The sequence below is a fragment of the Eptesicus fuscus genome, chromosome 22 (assembly GCF_027574615.1).
Source record: "Eptesicus fuscus isolate TK198812 chromosome 22, DD_ASM_mEF_20220401, whole genome shotgun sequence".
In the NCBI taxonomy this organism is placed as follows: domain Eukaryota; kingdom Metazoa; phylum Chordata; class Mammalia; order Chiroptera; family Vespertilionidae; genus Eptesicus; species Eptesicus fuscus.
Genome location: NC_072494.1, coordinates 21088380 through 21109424, shown reverse-complemented (window position 1 = coordinate 21109424; position 21045 = coordinate 21088380). Strand labels below are relative to the sequence as shown.

General features: G+C 47.1%; 1 protein-coding gene across 1 annotated transcript in view; it reads right to left on the bottom strand.

The window, feature by feature from the left end:
- Positions 1 to 895: 895 nt before the first annotated feature.
- The window catches only part of PAPPA2 (pappalysin 2), a 212625-nt gene continuing 192475 nt past the window's right edge, over positions 896 to 21045 (bottom strand). Inside the window, exons 21-22 of the mRNA XM_008145883.3 lie at positions 3022 to 3120; positions 896 to 1658 (exon numbers count right to left, since the gene is read on the bottom strand). Coding sequence (XP_008144105.3) covers positions 1584 to 1658; positions 3022 to 3120 — 174 coding nt within the window. The 3' untranslated portion in view covers positions 896 to 1583. The remainder of the gene's footprint in view (positions 1659 to 3021; positions 3121 to 21045) is intronic.

Below are 21045 nucleotides of genomic sequence, written 5' to 3'. Positions count from 1 at the left end.
CGCTCATTCCCAGAGGCCTAATCCAGAAACTGTTGCCAAGAAACACCAATGTCATAGACCTCATGTAAAAAAGTAAGCCTGGGATGCAAGGAGAGGCGTGTTAACTGGTGGGGCATGTACGGCCCATGTACCCAACTAGAAGGAATAACAAAGTGGACCCTAAATAGTTGAAATTCTTCTTTCTCCCCACAGAGTGTCACCCTTGCTCCACGTGCTTCCGTAGCTTGTTCAGATGGAACTGTCTGGGCCACAGATCTAACACATCGTGCCTGAAGAGAAATTACTCTGATTTGGAGTTAGTCAAAGGATCCCTGTGGTCAGCGTTGGAGCCTGGAACAAGGTGGCGTCTCCCTGACACAGTTCATCTCTGGACCTTGATTACCCCCGGCCTCTCTCTTCTCCATGGCTTCCCTCTGCTCCTCCACCCCTTCCTGTTCTTCCATCTCCTCCCGCCTTCCTGCTGTCATTTCCATAACATTTTCTTCCCCGGAAAGTCAATAATTGGTCATGCGGCTGTGAATGATGGCCAGGCTTGGGGACTCAGAAGGAGGGAGACGGGAGCCAAGCAGGAGGAATGTGTGAGTTGCTATAATCCTGGTGACCAGAGAAGGAGCCCTAAGACGAACGTGTTGACTGGCTGGCAGAGCACCATGCTGGGAACAGCGCACGGGAAGGGCAGAAGTTCTGGATCTCACCGACCCCCACTAAGGGTTCAGAGAAGTTAATATGTTCTTTTCAGACGGTTACTCAAGAAACGTGGTCCATTCTCCTGTGGTCCTGTCACTAGTGGGTACTCCCACCCAACTTTCTGTGCCTCCTCGTGTCATCTTTCCAACCCCCAACTCCTCAATGTGGGCCCAGCTCATAAAAAGATGATTAGCTGACACATTCACTTCAAGAGCCCCAACTAATCTGTCTCTCTTTCCTCTATTTTCCGCAGCCAGCCCATCCCCATGGATACAAAGGTGGCAGAAGGACTTGCCTTTCTGTCCTCAAACCCTCGGTGTTTATTTTGGATATGAGCTTCACAGCAGCATGTGTGGAACAATGGATAGTTTTTAGCTTAGTAGACAGCAAAAAATATAATATATATATTTATATAATTATGTTTAAATACTTATAAAGAATAACTAACCTCGTTATTACTATGGGCGACTACACAGATGACAGGGAGAGAGCCAGTTTAGAACAGATGAGTCCTGAAAGGTGGCAGTTCATTCAAACTGGGTGTGGAGAGTGTGTTTGGTACTGGTGTACAAGTTGGGTGGGGCTGAGGAATGGGGAGGGTGCCCAGCAGGGAGTAGGCAGAAGTTGAGGATGGAGTTGGATAAAATATAAATGAGGGAGGAGGGTCCTTGTACACCTATCATATTTCTCCTACTTTTAATCAACTGCCTACGATTCTTCCCTACTTGAGCTACTTGATGCGACAGGTGGCTCCAACAGACATCCTCCTGCGTTCCTCATAAGCTCCATGCTCTTCTTCATTCCAGGAACTTCCTTCCTCATCCACCTTTTGTTTCCTTCCCTGGAGGCCTCCCTTTCTTCCTGCCTCCAGGGTGGTAGGGGGGACTCCTCTGCAGTTACTGGTTCTCTTCTGCCTTGGGGTCTCGGCAGGTGCATTCATCCAGGTCACAGTCGGCAGCGAATGGGATGACCTGAGGGTTAAGGAGAAGATGAGGTGGGGGGGTGGACAGCAGCAACTGCCCCGGAGGACATCTATGTGACTTAAATACGATGATGGGTATAAAGCACACGTTTCCAGGAACCTATAGCTCCTGTAACTCCTTCTCCTAAAATTACCACTAATGTCTAAAACTGTTGCTGTTAATGTTTTTGTCATATTATTGTCAACACAAAATCTCAGTAAAGTAGGTAAGATGAATGTCAGTGTTTTTTCTTCACAGAGAAGGCCAAGAGAGGCTTAACTCAAGGCCACGGACACAACACCTGGAAAACCAAGGCCCTATCACCCAGGTCTAGGGCTCTGTGCCCGGATGTGCTTGGAGCAATAGGACTCTCTTGGCATCTTCATAAGCATGAGGCTTGCCTTTCTTGAATCAAGGATACACTCTGGCTTATTGAAACAGTGCATCTCTCTACCCACTGTTTATGGCTAGACTGCCTTCCTGCTATGTAATTAGCTCTCCTTCATGCCAGACATGGTCCAAAAAAGTCTGTACTGTTGGCACTTCTATCAACAGATAAACACACTTTTGGGATGTCCATAACTAGCTTCAGAGAGATTGGGGCATGCGGGACACATGATGTAAAGTGGCAGAGATTCTACCCTTTGGCATGGACAATCAAATGAGATAAAAATAGATGTGTTTTAATAGTCCAAGTACACTGGGCAAAAATACCATCTCTTGCATATTTCTGATTCATTAAATTGGCCAACTAGCATCAAATATCTTTGGAGGGATTTTTTTTCTTTTAATCCACATTATTGCAAAATTTCAGCCTATTGAATTTTACAGGCTTAGCTTAAGCATACTTGCTAATGTAATAGAACCCAGAGAAATAGGAATAAAAGGCATTGAGAAGAGAACCACTGTTCAGGATATGATCCAGGGAGGACTCCAGGTAGCTTATGGTGGCCATTCAACATATGTTTGCAATATGCTTATAATATACTTTATAGGATTAATTTAATTATGAAGATTAATAACTGGGTATTACTTCCTGCCTCTCCGAGGGGTGGAGGCCATTATTTCCTAACTACAAAGATGTTTCCTGAAGGGTAAGCAGGTGTGAGTTTTTCAGGAGCAAAAGCCAGGGCTTTTCTAAAGGAGGTACTGTACTGACAATTAGAGAATTAATACTTTTGAAGGAGCTATCCTAAAAAACCACTATCCTGAATCCTGTCACTTTAGAAACCCCAGTGTTTGTTCATTGTGACTCCCTCTTCTTGACTGTTGAATAAAAACCAACTGTGATACACCAAGGAAAGCTAGCCAAGGCACCTGCTTCCTTCCTGGGGCTGCCTCCCCCGCCCCCTCCCCCAGGGCCCTCACTTACCTTCTTGGAGGAGAGTGTGGAAGAGCAGCAGTCGCCCCCATCGTAATGGCAGTAGGCTCGGTTGTTGATAGTATCACACCAACCATCTGCTTGGAAAGGCTGGCAAGGAGGTGGGAGTTCAGTGTCCAAGCCCAGCTCCATCCCCTCTCCCACTCAGCCCCACCCAATTTAAGCTGTGGAACTCAGGAAATATTATGGGAGAACACCCAAGGGGCATGACACAATTGACCTCCCATTCTCAAGAAGTTAAAATCTCAAGACCATCAGGCCTAAGGAATGATCAAATTTCACCTGTAGAGCCTGCTCCTGGCCTACTCAGGGGTCCAGAATGTTCGTCTGAACTCCTTGATGAATTGTTTCATATTCTTGTAATAACAGGCCCTTATATCATGTAGGCTACAAAATAGCTTCACACATTTTATTATTATTATTATTTTTAATCCTCACTGAGGGATATGTTTTCACTAAGTTTTAGAGAGAGAAGAAGGGAGAGGGAGAGAGAAACATCAGTGTGAGACACATCGATCAATTGCCTCCCACACGTGCCATGACCAGGGACCAAACCCAGAACCTGGGCATGTGCTCCAACCTGAAATCAAACCTGCAACCCTTCAATGCAAGGCAGGGCTGGCTTTAAAACTCCTATGTTATCAGTGAGGAAGTGGGGATGCACAGAGATGACAAAGACTGCCTGGGGTCTCACAGCTAAAGCAGAGTTTAGGATCAGCAGTCATGTATCTTGACGTTTTGGTGCTTCTCACAGACTATAACTTTCACCCCTTCTCCTGGCACTTGTACTTAGATCCTAGCAGTCCTACGGTGCTATGAAGACTCAAATGATGTCTGTCCAGAGTGCAGTGGTTCTCGGGCCTGGGACACCCAGGCTGGAGTAGAGATAGTCCGACCTGCACAGCCACTTGTGCACAGCAGCCAGACATAGGGTTAGAGCAGAGAAAGCTAAAACGTTTCCATTCACTCCTCTTACTGCTTCGAGTTCACAGAAACTAAAACGGGAAAGGGGCCCAGGCCAAACCAGAGTTAATGGAGTGTTTCACCCCAAAAGGCAATGTGTGATAAGAATAGCAACAAGCGGTTAAAAAAGTAGCTCAGCGGCCCAATGCATTGTTTCTCTAGCACAGTGGTTCTCAACCTTTCTAATGCCGCGACCCGTTAATACAGTTCCTCATGTTGTGGTGACATGTGACAACCCTGCTAGTGGTTCTCAACCTGTGGGTCCACGGCTGTAGAGCCTAAGACCATCAGAAAACACAGATATTTACATTACGATTCATAAAAGGAGCAAAATTACGTTTATGAAGTAGCAACGAAAATAATTGTATGGTTGGGGGTCACCACAACATGAGGAACTGTATTAAAGGGTGGCGGCATTAGGAAGGTTGAGAACCACTGCTCTAGAACCACTCGTGGAGGGCAGCGGTGGCCCACAGCATCCTGGAGGGCACGGCAGCCAGCTCACCCACTCAATCACGTTAGCTCTCCCCATCCTGAGTGACACCCAAATGCAAAGCCTCAGGAAACATCTCATGGTCACATTCTTTGTCCACAAGACAGTCAATAGACTCCTGAGTCCTGAGGCCACCTTCCAGTTTACATGTTCACATCACTTTCCCCCACCCTCCTTAAATGTCAAATAGAAGGACTGTTCTCTATTTTGCTGTACTTTGATGAGACAGATCACTAAACTCAAATTTTAAAAAAGTCCATTAAATAATTTTTAGCAATTAAGTTACATCAGAACGAGCTCATCCAAGATATTACTTCAGTGTTTTGATTTACTCTATGGGGTCCTGAGGTCACTTGAGCATCATTCCAGATGTGTACCCCTTTGCGGATCACTAAAAAGCTGCTACTTGTCGGGTGGAACTCAACAGGTGTTGCACAGCTGCACAATAATGTCTGCAGTAAGCAGGAAGTGAAAATGAATTGTTTTCAACACGGGCCTCACCAGGCTTAAGAGACAAAGATTCCAAGAGGAGCATCTGTCTTTGACATGAAGCCAGGGCCTCTGGCTCTGGAGAACGGGGAATAGATACACCATCAGGATCTGGGTCCCCCACTGCGGCCAAGTAATAGATCAAAATACATCCTAACACCTAGCAACGCCCGGAGGTCCTCCCTGGAGGACCAGATACATCTATGGAGATTCCCCCCCGAGTTTTTCAAGTGTTTGGAGTTTATTTCCTCATATAACGTGACATCTGTTCCTTTTCCTCCAACCCCGACTGACTCATTGGCACAACATCATCGGTTCCTCCTTTCCTTTTCATCCAATTGTCTATAAAAGAGACCACCCAAAATACATTTCCCACATATATAAGTATGGTTGCAGTATGGACAACGTTAGCATTTGGATGGATGAATAAAGGATGCCGGGGAATCTTTCTTTCCTAAGTGCTCCCCAAACATGGCTTCTCACCTCAAGAACATGAGGGAAGACACACAGAGAGAAGTGGTCTAGGTGACCTTCTAGGTCCCGCTGCACTTCCACTGCCACAGCCCAGACAGGCTTCCTACAAGCTGCTGCTGCAACTCTGCTCTTAGAGGGTCGTCTGAGAAGAGACGGGAATTTGTAAGAAGGAGCAGAAATGCAGAGAAAAGGTTGGAAAGACCCAAGTATTTAATTTACTATATACCTATTAGAATTAATTGCTCCTCCCCCAACCTGCCAAAAACAACTTCTCCACCCGAAACAAACAGAGGCTCCCATGGCAACACGGTCCTGGGAAGCTGAGAATGGAAAAAATGGGAAGGGAAAAATGACTAATTGATCCCAAGTTTTTAAGCTTCTGTAGACTGGATGGAGACAGGAGATCTAAGTCTCAGTCCCGGAAAGGTGTCCGGCCTGGGGCGGCACTCCTTCCCGAAAGCAGCTTTCCCAAGGGAGGGCGAGAGGCTCAGTGTCTCTGCTCAGTGTGACCACCGGCGGCGCCACGACACCCACCCCTACGCCCCATTCCTCCCGTCACATCAGGAAACAACGTGTATTTTCAAATACCTGGGCCTCATTCCTTTAGAAGCCACAATGTCATTTTAACCCTTTTGACAAAAGGAAAGAGAACCTGTATAAAATGTCTACTTCACTGACTTTTTTTTTATTATATATTTTATTGGTTTTTTTACAGAGAGGAAGGGAGAGGGATAGAAAGTTAGAAACATCGATGAGAGAGAAACATTGATCAGCTGCCTCCTGCACACCCCCCACTGGGGATGTGCCCGCAACCAAGGTACATGCCTTTGACCGGAATCGAACCTGGGACCTTTCAGTCCACAGGCCAACGCTCTATCCACTGAGCCAAACCGGTTAGGGCTTCACTGACTTTTAATAACTTACAGAATACAGTCATCGACATGAACATTGCACACACACACACACACACACACACACACACACACACACACAACCCTGGGCCTGACTCTGGCCTTCTTAGAATCATACTTTAAGTGAATGGGTGAGTCTGAGAGTCTGGGTTGCTCTTCTTATGACCTACGAGCTGGATGGGCCCTCCTGTAGTTGCTGGAAGGCCTTTCCTGCCAGCCTCTCTGTGCTAGTTGTGTTCCAGGCAGACGTGGCGGCCAAATAAATGGCTACGTGTAAATGAAGGAATACGAAGAGGAAGGTGCTCAGTCTACCTTACCTACAAGTACACTGCTTTGGAAACTTCTCAAAAGTAAAGACAATTTCTCATGTTATGTTATCTGGGGATAAACTGTTTAAGGTTTTGCTGGGGAGCTAACCATAGAGATGGTGGCCTTGTCTGTTGTCCATGGTTGTAGTCACTCATGGGATCGGTTAACATTCTTTATCCCACACCTACAGGTGCCAGGCACTGTTACAGGAGTATGTAAATGAACAAATAAAACATGGCTCCGGCCCTGCAGAGACCCCACGGTCAGCAGCTATCGCTCACTCCCACAATGAGTGCTGGCACAGAGGTGGGCAGGGAAGACACCCCTAATCCAGAATTGGGGGGCGGTGCTGGCATGAGCTCTCAGGGGCTGGCTCTGCAGTAGCCCTTGCGGAGGATACACAGGACTGGATGAGAAAGGAAGAGGAGCCTGAGAAAACTGTCAGGGGACGAAGAAGAACACAGAGAGATGGGTGGTCCCAGACTGCCTAGCACAGGGCCTGCCCCGGAAAGAGTTCCACCAACTGACTGGCTGGCTGATAATACCTCTATGACCTGAATCAGACTAAGGACATTTTTCTCCTACAGCTTGCAGCAGAAGTCAGGCCACATGTATGTGTTAAAAAGGTTAGTTTAGACTTCAGATCTTCTAACCGACAGGCTGGGCTCTCAGCCAGTAGTGACTGTATCCCTTAGGGAAGGCATGGGCAGAATCCTGATTAAGCATCTTGAGGAGGGTTGTGGACCAGGAGAAGATGTGATCAAGTTTTTGCCTGAGGCCTAACACTGCACCAACTCCCACCAAAACCCTCTAGTGATGTGAATGACAAATCAGCCCCATGCCCATTTCCTCACATTGATTGGGCTGCACCAGGCCCACTGTCCAGGGCAGCTCTGAGGCTGTGCCCAAGGGGGCCCCTGTTGCAGATACAAGCTCTGTGTGAAAGCATACTACTTTTCTCTGTGTGCTAATTCTCTTTTCCTCTGACCCTTCCCTTGAATGGTGACCTCTGTCCTGATTCTCACTCTCCTTTTGCTGCGTGGATCTGCCTACCGTGTCCACACTGCCTGAGCTCCATGACAAGGCACTCAGCATCTCAGGGCCAAAGCTTGGGAAGTGTTTGAGGCCACTCAGGGACCCTTGACAACCACAATGCTCTTCGCTTGTTTTGTTGTTTACGGACCATAGACACAGGAAATTCTAAGGCTTAATGGAGCCTTGAAGACCATTTAGGCACACAATTCCCATTTTACTAATGATGACATGGAGCCTTAAAAGGGGGACATGTCCTGCTGGCAAGGCCAGTTAGTGGTAGCCCTGGGAACTGAGCCCAAATGTCTTGATTCTTGACCTGATTCTCTTTCTACAAGACCAGGCTCCATGATTTGATAATTTCATTAGTCTTTTATTGATTGGGAATGCAGGGTGAGGTAAATTCCCTTGGCACATCTATAACAAGGAATTAGGTGCAAAGGCATTAACATGAAGTAACGCCAGACATCCAACACAGAAAGCGAGAAAAGGTCATAGGTATATAATCTCAATTCCCCTGGACCCCCACAACTTCACTTCCAATTTTCTCAGTGGTGAGTCCAAGTTTACCCCCAGCAAGCTCCCTGGCACTGGGGCTCCTTCTCATCTTGGGGCTGGGTTGGCCCACACTGGCCGAGAGGCTGACTTCCCCCTCTCCCTCCAGCCCCCATGGAAGCAGCACCACAGTCCCCTCCTGTCAGCAGATGCCTGCAATGCAGAAAGGTTTGTTTCTAGCCCCAGAATGCTACAACCAGGAGTGTCTCTGCTCGCTGCAGGCATCTGAGGAAAGCGGAAACGAAGTCCTGCCACTCCTCCCGGGTGAACCTCTTGGGGTGGAAGGTGCCAATGAGCTCATGTTGGTGGGTTTGCGATAGTCTTCTTGGAAAATGTAAAACTAGAACAGACAGCTACCCTGAGATGGACTGAGCAGGAACAGCCCCTTCCATACAGCCTCCTCTGGAAACCCTTCCCTGCTTCCCGACATAGAGCACTCTCCCTGCCTCTGGGTTACTCCGGTACCTTTTATGCATACCCGCCTTGTAGAACTCAACCCTCTGAATCAAGGGCCCGGCGCCTAATTTCTTCTTAGTCCCAGAGACTAGTTCAATGCCAACACACAGTAGGCTCTCAACCAATAAACCAATATGATGGTGGCTACCTACATTTCCTATGCATACTTAATGGCCAGGCCCTCCTTTTCATGATGCCTTGGCTCTAGAAAGCTTAGTAGGCCAGCTGCTTTATAAAAATCACATAACTCAGAGACAGGTCCAGCTGGCAAGGGCACATGTCCTTTTCTTTTTTTTTCTCAGTATAAACCTAGATACTAGAGTCAAACACTGGATTTGAGATAGAACATTATATATATATATATATATATATATATATATATAAAATCTTACCAGGTGTAGTATTGGTGTATGCTCATTTCTGAGTGGGAAGAGATAGTAGAATCTACCATCTAAAAGTTCTCCGTTTATAAAGAACCCCAACATGTTGGATTGAATTTAACACTATCCTCTCAGTTGTGCAGCTGGGATAATGAGGGAAGGTAAAGCACCCGGGGACAAAAACAAGAAGCAGCTGAAAACCAGAGAAGACAAGGCAGTGGAACTACGGCTATACCGGGATGTCTGCAGATACCTGTCATCAGGTGGCTGGGTGTTAATAGCCACCAGGAATAGGGAACTAGGTGTGGGACCTCTGCAGGGTGGGGCACTTCTGCGTGACTCTGTTAGTGCTGGGAGAAGAAGACCCTGCTGTGAGGGCTGACATGCATGGCACAGTCAGATGGCAACGCTGCCCAGGCTGGAGAGAGGGAATGAAGGTACATATTCTGGTGCATTGGCAGAGGGAAGCAGCCTTGTGTGGTGGCGCTGAGACGTGGGGTCTAGTCTGATGGTCTATTGTGCTTTACTGGTCCATGTGAGCTTCACCCTCTGCCTGTGGAAGCCACCAGACCACCAGAAGAAGAAAAGCATGTGTATGCCTTTATAGAGAAGTCTGATGATAACCAGCTTATCTTATCTGCCACCAAAACCAAGCACAGTCTCAGACTAGACATCGGAAAATGGTGCAAACACTAATCTCTCTCTCCCAGGAGAAACAGCTGGAATGAATTGAGATCAAACAAATAAAAGCAAACACAGTAAGGTCAGAGGACTTCTTTCACCCGCACTATTTTCATCTGCTTCAAGGTGCCGAGTTGAATAGCTCTGGAAAACGGTCAGGCTGCTTAGCATAGTGACGGAGAGCATGGGGGGTGGTGTTAGGTAAACCTAGGCCCAGGTTGGGGCGTCCCTCACCGCCCGTTAGGCAGCAGCGCCCTCACCTGTGGATGAGCAGAATACCCACTTTGTAGGGTTGTTTCAAGGAATAAATGAGCAAATGGAGGTTAAACACTCAGCCCACAGTAAGCATTCAATGAACCCCCGTTTCATGAAGGTGCCAGGAACATGGCCTGTGCTTTTGCAATTGTGGGCGGGTGTCGGAGTTCCCTCCATAGACACTCTGGTCAGAAAAACATCAGGATTCCGCCAACAGCATTCAGAGTCAAAGCCGTGGAAGCTCCTGTCCCTGCGAGCCTCCTGCCCCATTCATTTCACCAGAAAGGTGCCCATCTGAGTCACGGAGGCGTGTCAGGGGACGAGGGAAATGACCTGGGACTTAGGAAAACAGTGGGAAAGGCCTGGCTGGCTCCTGGCACCTGCGTCTCTCCTCAAACCACCGTGGAGACGTGGGTGTCTTAGCCTCTGAAAACCCCCAGCTGTCACTGACACCTCTGCCCTTTCGTGCTCGGGGAAAACAGGAAGGTGAGAGGCTGGCTGGGACTCGCTCTCCAGCCAAGAGCAACCTCCCAGCAGCCCCTTTCATTTGGCTGCAAATAAAGACCTGCAGAGCAGACGTCCCACCTGACTCACACACACACCCAACCTGCTTCCCCCTGCAGCCTCTCCTCTTGACCCAATGTGGCCCCAGACCTGCTCATCCTCCCCAAAGGCGGGGTGGGGGGGAGGGGGTCAGATCCCCAAGGGTGAAGACGAGGCAGAGGATGCTCACGTGAGGCTGCATTTATCCTAAAAAGATCAGCTCAACGCAAGAGCCCTGCTTCTCAGAGTGAAAGCCAGGAGAAGAGAACACCCCTCCGTGGGCCCTTGTCACGCTCCCTTGGGGGCTTAGAAACCAAGGACACAGCCCTCCTGCACATCTGTGAGCTGTGCCATTGAGAACGCCACTGTCACCAGTCACTGCTATGGGTCAGAGTGTTACCCAGAGGCGTCACCTAGGGTACCACGCTCTGTGCCCTTGCTCTTATACCCGCCCCCCCCCCCACACACACACACACTTTTACCAAAACTGCACAAGACTGTGAAGGACCCAGTGCTACACTCCCTGAAACCCTTTACTTTTTCGGCAAGTCTCCACAATCACTCTCAAGGTCACTGCCTGGCCCTGGAGCATCAAACTCCAACTCTGGGTCCTAAACAAACAAAAACCTCAGAACTCTTTTTTTTCTCCTCCTGATTCCCCTTTTCTCTGGAGCAGTTGACCCCGCGTGGTCGGCTTAGCCAGATTTTACAAAGCCGGAGATTCCCATCCCTTTGCTGTCAAACTCTGATTTCACGGCAGCACCAACCTGCCTCCTTCTGGAACCACAGAAGGTGGGAACAAAGCTTCCCAAGATGCCGTCTGGTGACCTTGGCAGCAGTCCCCCCTGTGGCCTGGTGCTGGCTCCCAACAATAATGACCTCCTCTCAGATGTCATACTCTCCATTGCAGAACTGGGGAGCTGTTAATCCTCCTGGTTTTGTTCTTGTTTTCATGGCAGGAATGGCACAGGTGGCCTGCAAGCTCTCCCAACACAGTCTTGCCGCATGGCATTTGGCTTCTTTCAAAAAGGAATGGATTAACTGCTGCTTGTTACCGGAATCTTCTGCCCTCTCGCCAGCTAACTGGAGCCAGCCTACTGCATTTCAAGGTCAGAGGTAGAAACTTTGAACACCAGAGCTTGAACTCAGCAGGGGCCATGGGATCAGAGGCACTTCCTCTTTGTTCCCTCCCTCTTCCTATTCGCTTCCCTCGGCAATAAGGCCCCCATAGAGGCGTAGTACCTGACACGACACAGTAGATGCCTAATGAGTATTTGGTGAGACTTGTGGGCCCCCAGTTGACTTTATAGATGAAGGAGGTAGAATATTTCTTGCTTTCCACTCCTCCTGCCTTTCCTCCAAGATAAGGTACCTTTCCACTGTCTTGTCCCCTGGCCTCCCCAGGTATCTGTTCTCACTATGCATTACTCTCTCTAAAATGTCACCTGCTAATAGCTTAGCGTGACCTTACAGGTACAGGCTCGCTAACGCAGACTCTTTGAGAACCCAGCGTAAAGATGCAGGAAAATGAAACTGAGCCACCGGCACCTTGTGAGCAGGTGGGACCTGCTGCCTGGCCGCCAGCCCCTCTGCAGGGGGTCGCTCACCCAGGTCCTCCTCTCCGGGCCTCTGCCAGGCCCACGCCCCACTTGACAGGAGTATCAGGCTGCACGTGCTGTCCCCAAGCTCACACAGCTCTGGGAGGGGGAGGAGACGCAGGCATGAGGAAGCAGGAGTCAGAGGTGCAAAACCCGCCACTACGAGGAAGGGAGGAGAAGCCCGTGGCTCCAGGTGGGCTGGGCACCCAGCCTCTACTTCCCTCTGTCTCTGTCTCCAGGTTCCCTGGCCAGCCCAAAGGAGGTTGAGGCAGGCCTGAGCAGCCCCGCCACACGTGCTCACTGCCACCCCGCACCCCCGCCATACACACACTCATGCCAAGCAGCTCGGCATGTCTTGGCTCCCAGGCCTGCCCGTGGAAGATGACTGGGAATGCAGACTGTGGGAGGAAATGACAATATTCATTGTTTGGATTAAATATTTTTCTTGGCCCTCCTGCTGTTTGCTGAGCCGCCTATTTTTCCCCAACCCGATTCTCTCTCATTCTTTCCCTCTTTCCTCCTTTCACCCCTACCCCTACCTCGTTTTCTTCCTCAGCAATCAAGGACACACAGAGAAATTTCCAGGAGAAAGACTCCTAGAGTGGGAAGAGCTGTTTTAGGAAATCAGTGGTTCACAAAGCCTTTCGCTGTTCTGATACCACACCCAGCTCTTTACCGAGAGGTTTCACCTTGGGGTAGAGCTGCATCTACACTGCTTCGAGTTTTCACAAGTGTTCATGGGATATAACTCACAATAACCCAGGGAGGTAAGTTTTATTATCACGCCCATTTTACAGACGAGAAAAACCAAGTCCCAAAGCTGTTACAGAATCTGCCTGAAGAAAAGATGTAGAGCCACCGTCCAATGCCCAGGCCTGCGCTGTGACCACCCTGACATGGATGGTTAGATGCCTTCAGCATTATCTCCAGTTCTCAGTCCTGTGCACCTGGTCCAAACTCGCCTTAAAACTATGAGCATGACGCAGCCACTTTCCGTCTGTGGAAAGTCAGTGTCACAGACAGCCATGAGAGATGTACCATGGAGGATACTTAACTTTAAGACAATCCCACGGGCCCGGCATGGGCTGGTGCTGGAACCCTGGGGTCTCCGATGAACCCGAAGTTAATGTGACCCCTGTACAAGGCAGCACCGTAGGCTCTGCACGTGACAAGGTCTGTCTCCCCAGATACCTGGGGAGGCCAGGGGACAAGACAGAGGAAAGGTACCTCAAAGAGGCTCTGGCAGCATCAGCACCAAATAAGGCAGCATCTGAACAGTGTCTGAGACAACAGGGCAGAAACCACAGGCCAACGAGAACTCATTCCCAACGTAATAGATGGCACCGCTAAGAGCTACAGGAGGTCAGACTAGGAAAGGGGCTGGGACAGTTCAGAAGGCTTTATGACGTATGTGCGATTAGGCTTCATCTGTGAGGGTGGACAGGATTTGGGCAGAGAAGTGGGGAGAAAATTCCCAGCAAGAGGGCACATCCAAACCAAGATTTCAGATGCAAAAGAGAAGATATACCTGTGGTTTTCTGCCTTGAGGATTAATGGGCCAAGTTTGGAACTAGGTCAAAATCTCCATCCAGACCAGAGGAATCTAGTCCTTGTCCCAGAGACAATGGGGAGCAATGGAAGGTTGTTGTTTTGATGGTGGTTGTTTTTTTTGTTTTTGAGCAGAAGATAATAAAAGCTGATCTTCAAAGGTTAGATCTGGGAACAGTGAGGCATGTTTAAGAGAGAAAGGGAGGAAGATGACTTCAAGCAGGTCTGAACCAAGAAGAACAGAACTGGCTGGTTGTAATATAGAAAAGGAAAAAGCAGACAGGAGGGGGATTGTGAAGGAAAACGATCGGGACTTGGTGAATGGTCATATTTGGGTAGAAGACCGATGGAGATGAAAGTCTGTCTATGACAGTTGGCTTTTCTCAAAAAATTGTTTCATTAAAAAAATAGCTAGAAAGAATCCTTCCGAAACCTAAGGACTGGGTCACGGGCAACAGAGCCCAAGCCGTCAGCAGACGCTGCCCTACCTCACAGGGAGACGCTGTACACATTCGCCTTTTCCACATAAACACAGGCTCGAAGGTCCGCACATTTTCGCTCCTGTCTGATGTCTGCCAGGCTTTCCCCACAACTTAGACATGACTATTTTATCACCCCCCGGTCACTTCCAGCACCAGCTGAGTTGAAGAATGGCAGGAGGGAGGTGTCATGTTTATTCTAGAAGATTCTCTTGCCAACGGTCTTGTTGCTTTTAGCCTCGGTCTGATGTTCAGTGCCTGCGTCTATGAACAGCGCCAGTTGTGGGGCTGATTATTGCGGTTCTCATCCTCAACCTGTCACACCATCCTGGGTTGTCAGCCAGGCTGTTCTGTGTTCTGTTAATTGGTCAATCCATCCAGTCTCACTTGCATCCATATGGAACCCATTCTCCGTGCAAGTGTCTCGTTTACATTCCCTTTATCTACGGGATGCTTGTCTGTGTATCTTACTCACTCATCCACTGAGCGGCTGCATCTGTTTCACAACATGTTCCCTGGTCTCATCTCCTCGGTTTCCAATCCTGGTGGAGCAGGGTTCATGGGCACGCCTCCTCTTTCTCCTCTTGCTCTGGCTTAAAACTGGCAAAGCCCAGGGAGGTGTCCTAAAAGGTGGCCAGCATCTCCTGGTCATCTCTCCACTGAGTTTTCTAAAAGCCCTGCATTCCTAGTTTATGTGTTGTTTAGTTGTTTTTAATCTTCCTACCAGTTTCAGCGCAAGGACTCTGGACTCAGACCGCCTGGGTTCATACCCTAGTCCCACATTTGGACATAAAAGCAGCCCCTCAGTTGCCTCATCAGTAAAACGGGAATGATAATAATGAGAATAATTCCTTGTAGTAGGCACCTGGCACACAATGAACACTCAATAAAGTTATTAAGTATACTATGAGACCAGGAGAAATTCCCTTGTTTTCTGAGTGTACTGAGCCTGAATACTTGGGTACTGATGGCTCCCTGTTGGGGAAGATTGACAGTAGCCCTCCTAGAAGTAGCCCTCCCTAGTCATTCTTCCTCTCTCATAACTAAGACCAGAAATCCCAAGGATCTCACCGTTTACCAGCTATGGGGACAGAATGACTGTATATAGCATGCCTTAAGCAGGCAAAATAGCCAAGCAAAGTTCTCTGAAATACCAATCACCTCTCTTCTATTCCAGTATTGAGAGTGAGCTATAGCAGCAATGCTGTGTCAAAGTCTGTCCTTAGTTCCTGGTCTCCTTTTTATTTTTCCCATCATTCCCACCCCCATGCTGGACTCTGCTCCCTCTGACCACACCCCTAAGCAATGTATCTATCCTTCCATAGCATCTGCATTCTCTTGCCCTTCAGGAAAGCAGCTGACATACTGAGGGGTCAATGAAAAATATGTATCTGCAACTAAATAAAAGATAAATATTAAGGCAAAAAAGTGACTTTAATTGTGGAAAGTTGGGGATTTTGTGAGCCACATAGGACAGACCAGTATTTGGTGGATAAATAAGGGCAGCACCTCCAAAATCACATAGTCGAGGTAGCCACTCATTAAACAAAATTGAGAAACCCAGCTCTGTGTATCAGGATATTTCCCGCCCAGTAAAGTGAGCATAAGCAAAGCAAAACACATGTTGCTACGACTGAATGGTGTTGCTCCCAAATGCATACATTGAAACCCCAACTCCCAAAATGTTAGTATTTAGAGGAGGGGCCCTTAGGAGGTAATTAGAGGATTTCATGAGGGTAGAGCCTCATGATGGGATTAATGCCTTTCTAAGAAGAGACACCAGAACTTCCCCTCTCTCTCTGTCTTGTGAAGACACAGTGAGAAGGTGGCCATCTGCACACTAGGAAGAGAGTCCTCACCAGGAAACAAAATCTACCCACACCTTGATCTGGGACTTCCCAGTCTCCGCAACTGAGAGGAATAAATGTCTGCTGTCGAAGCCACTCAGTCTATGGTATTTAGTAATAGCAGGCTACACTGTCTAACACACGCCTTATTCGGTGAACTTATTAATTTAGTTATTTTTGCTGACTTGTCAACCCAAAGAATTCTCAGAGATCCTGTCTGAAAAGAGGGATTGTGAAAGGAGGTAAGAAGGTGGACAAGCAGGAAGCATGGAGCCCAAAGAAGTAAAAAGATCACCAGCTTTTGCTATTCGGTTATTGGCAATTCTGGATGGGCACACAGGCATGAAACCAGGACAGGTGAGCACGACCAGCAAGCCAGGCAGGCTGCAGGCACTATCGACTCGGCTGAAGTATTATCAGGAGCAGAAGTGGTTCCAAGGCTAGACCATTCCCGGAAACCTCACAGCTCTGCAGACATGCACCACCACATTTCATATGCCTCCCATTAGAAAGACTTCAGTTGAATCTAATCTCGTTTTTAATTAGTGCTCACATCGCCTGGTGAGGCAGGTTAATATGATTATCCATATTCCACTGATGGGGAAAATGAGACCAAGGGCCATGGCCCAAGGACACTTGGGGAATGAGCAATAGAGGTGAAAATTAAACTTAAGCATTTTAAACTTCCAAACCGGCACACAAGGGAGAGGACATTGGGGAAGGGATTTCTCCTCTTTGTTCGGGATCTTTCACATCTGGATAATGCATATTCAATTTACTACTTGGTTTCTCTCATTAAAAAATAAAATAGTAACTACTTCTGAACCCCAAAATGTCATATTCGATGCATAATACGTTTTTCAAATAATATACCAGGAGCAGCCAAAAGAAAAGAATAAAATGAGCATCACTTAGCCAAATGTGAATATTAATGAACTATTTATAAATGTTTAATATTAAACTAGATTATGGGGGATGGGTATAAATACAGAATTAAATATGCCTCCTGACCTCTAGACACTGTTTTAACTGGACATTCAAAATATGTACACCAACAAAACACAAACACAAACAGCACACACTTCTAACTGCACAGATAAGAGCAAGCTCTTCTCATTGCTGATAAATTGTCAGCTGAGCGTATCTCACAGCAAACTGAGATATTTCTGAGACGGAAGCCCACAGTATCATCCATTCCCCCCTCCAACCCAGTTAACTTCATCTTCACCTCCTCTCTTGTCATCACAACCAACATCCAAATATTCACCATTCTACTGCAGAAAGTTTTGCACTGAGCCTCTTCTATCTCTTCTCTTTCCACTTCCTCAGTTCAGTTACTTGATAAAGTTCAGGTGAGAGATGATAAGGACTTTCACAGCCCAAATTTGCCACCATGATTTTCTTCCTAAAATGTAAGTCTTATCATCTTTTCTCTGTGACATGGGTATTTACTGCTCACCTGGTATCTCTGTGTTCCCCTGACTCACTGAAGTGGCTTGAGGCCATGTGACCATGTTCTGGTAAATGGGAAGGCAAGCAGGAAGGATGTATTATTTCTGGTCCAAGGGACTCAAGGGTTACTGGCCTTTCTCTCTCTCTGTTGTCTCTGCATCTTTGGAGGTAACCATGGAGACCACATCTTGAAAAGACAAGAGGAATAAGATGGACCAGATGGATGGGCACTCTAGAGACCCCAGATGTTTTTGTGAGGGAGAAATCCATCCTCTCTCATGTTAAGTCACTGAGTTTTCAGGGTTAATTTGTGACCACAGTCTACTCTGATTAATTCAGTCTATTTATAAGCCTCCATTGGATCAATACTGGCTACAGAATAAAGTCCAAACTCGTTAGCTTGGCACATAAGAGCCTGAGTGATCTACCCCCAGCTTAGCTCTTAACCTCAAAATCATGCCACACTTGTTCATGTCCCCAGATCTGTTTCACTAAGCAGACCAGTAATATTTCTGTGATTTGCCACCGGTGGTGTGGGTTGTTTGCTCTATGACAGTATCATGGCAACACTTGAGTAGTACAGAAATTGGTATCAGAAGTGGGGTGCTGCCATAATAAACACCTAAAACACTGGTATTAGCATGGTGTATCAGGAAGCAAGGGAATTGTTTTGGGAAGCTGTAAAATTGAAATAGCTCTTTATGCAGTGCCAAGACATCTGATTAAATGTTTCCTGTAGTTGTGAGGACACTTACCATGTGAACTGTTACAACTTGCAGGTCAGAAAATTTACTTAACGGCCTATTGGCTTTGGGTAAAGAGATTTAAAGAAGAATTTACTGGGGTGAGCTGGTGGTTACTACCTTCACTTGATAAAGAGGGGAGCACAGAAAAGGCTGCTGCTTTGCCAGCAGAACCGGCAGGGAATCTGAGCACTAGGAATCCCAGGACTTGCGAAGCCGAAACACAAGGCTATTCCTCATCCCCAACCAGCCAGCAAAAGATAACACTGACAAATGCTATGTATTGGAAAGGCCTTCTAAGACTGAAGGTAAGACCTAATTGCAGGCAAAGACCAAATCAAGGGGTGGACCATTACATGATTTGTTAAGACTTCTAACAAAATTAAAATGGCACCGGGGGAACCTTGCAGCTGAACAAAGTGACTCAGCAAAGAGACTAAGGACTTTGTCCTGGAGCCGCCTCATAAATGCAGAATACCTATAATTAACGAGAGAGAGAGAGAGAGAGAGAGAGAGAGAGAGAGAGAGAGAGAGAGAGAGAGAAGAAGAAGAAGAAGAAGAAGAAGAAGGAGGAGGAGGAAGAAGAGGAGGAGGAGGAGGAGGAGGAGGAGGAGGAGGACAACGACGACGACGACGACAACGAGGAGGAGGAGGAGGAGGAAGGGGGAGAGAGACAGGCAGATCTTGAAAAGACATGTGAGGACAGCCCTTGTAACATGAATTTGACTGAAGTTAAATAAATAGATAAATAAATAAAGCTTGTGAGAGTTGAACTGCCAAAAGTTATCATCAGCTTAGATGAAAATGGACTTCCTATAGGAAGAGTTCTGGTCCCCTGTATTACCAGGAGAAAGCAGGCTGAGAAAATTACTTAGCTTCCAAGAGGGAGATAGTCTCTGATGCTCTTTTTGTGACCCTAAGAGGATAATGGAAAAGAAAGAACTTCCAAGAGAGCAGAACCAAGAGCCATGAAGAACAATGGACTTAGAAGCTATACCCAGGGATTGATCCAAAGCTATTAAATGAGAAGCACTCCCTACTCTTAGAGTAGGGGGTTTTGTAAATTTCCTCAGCAGGATTTCAGAATTGTTGTGGACCAGTGACTTTTATGTGCCTCTCGTTTTTCTCCTTAAAGGGAATATTTATTGTATTTGTCTTAGTTGGCTCCACATTGCCCACTGGGTAGAAGGAAGGCAGAGAAAGTGGAATTTTAGTACACCAGATTATATAAGCACTCCAGATTAACTTTAGTATTCCAGATTAAGAGAAGCTACATTGCAACCTGATATAAATCACAGTATTTCAGATTTCAAGCCTAATGTGACAACTGGATAAGACTTTTGGAGTGACTTAGGGTGAAGTGGGGTGAATCTGAATATAGCAGATGTTTGTGTCTAAGAAGGCTAACTGACAGATGTTATTTTATGTCCACAGTTCCTTTTCCTCTCTCTTCCTTTGAGATGACTTCACTATCAGCAGACCGTGATTCCCCTTCCTACAAACTTTGGACTTGGCTGTGTGGTCTGCCTTGACCAGTGGACTGTGAGCGTGTGTGGCAGATGCTACATTGGACCAGAAGTTTGGAAAGCACTGGCGTGCTTTTGCAGGCACATGGAGCATACCTGAACCCAACCCACAATCTACAGAAGAACTACTTTAGTCAGCCTCCAAATGCATATGAGGAATAAATATTGTTATTAAAGGATATCGCTAGTAGTTGGGGATTGTTAGGCAGCGTTATTACAGAAAAACTTGATGACTGCATCTTGCCATTTCCTTCCACATCACATCTTTGCCTTTCCATATACTCCTCTTTATCCTTCCAAGTCCACTTCACATGGTACCCCTCTATAAGATCTTCTCCACGAGAGTAAAGCAAGTTATTTGATGAATTCTCCATGTTCTCACGCCACTTTGGTCATATCTTTGTATCAATATTCATTGGGTAGTAATTTAATTTTTTACCTCAATTGCATACTCTGTGCTGGGAACTCCTACTCATTTTTGTAATCTTGATACACAGTAGGCATTCAGAAAATATTACTTTAAGTGAAGAAATGAATAAATAGACCTGAAGGAGTGACACGGTTTAATAACCATGGTGTAAGCTGGGAGAGGAGGCTATGGGGCGTCTACAAACCATAGCCATTGGGGGGAGCAGCAAGCCTTTAGCTTGAAAAATGGTATAAGGCTCAGACCCAAAAAAAATCTGCATGAGTTTGTTTTTTCATGTGTTGGAATTTGGAACCCTAGATTCTGTAGCTAAGCTTGGAGAGGTGGGAAGATGCTTCCCATGCATGAAGTATTGTACATTCCTGGGTTAGAACATGTTTTCTTTGGGGGTTGCTGTGGTTTCTTTTTCTTTTTTCTTTTCTTTTTTTTTTTCCAGCTTGGAAGCATCTAATGTTTGCAATAACAATAACAACAACAAAAATCTGAGGCTGGCCCAGCATGAATCAGGCGGGAATTTGTACATGCGGTGGGTGTAGGGGGTAGGGAAGGGAGGGTAGGAGGCCAAGGGAGGGGAGAAGAAAAGAAAAACATGGTTGCCAGGAGCTTAGCAGAAGAAAATGCCATGCAGGACATGTGGCTGGCACAGGGGGCAGCAACATCTGTTCTTGATGAGGATCCGGGTGCACGGCTGTGTGTGCATGTGTGGGTGCATGTGTGTGGAAGGAAACCCAGGCGCTGTGCTGCAGGAAGTCTGCTCGGGCCTTGGCCTCTCACCGGGGTTAGATCTGCCGCCAGCTTTGTCCTGAGAGGTATGCTGCAGGCTCGAAGGGGCTATGGAAAACAAGCCGGAGAAA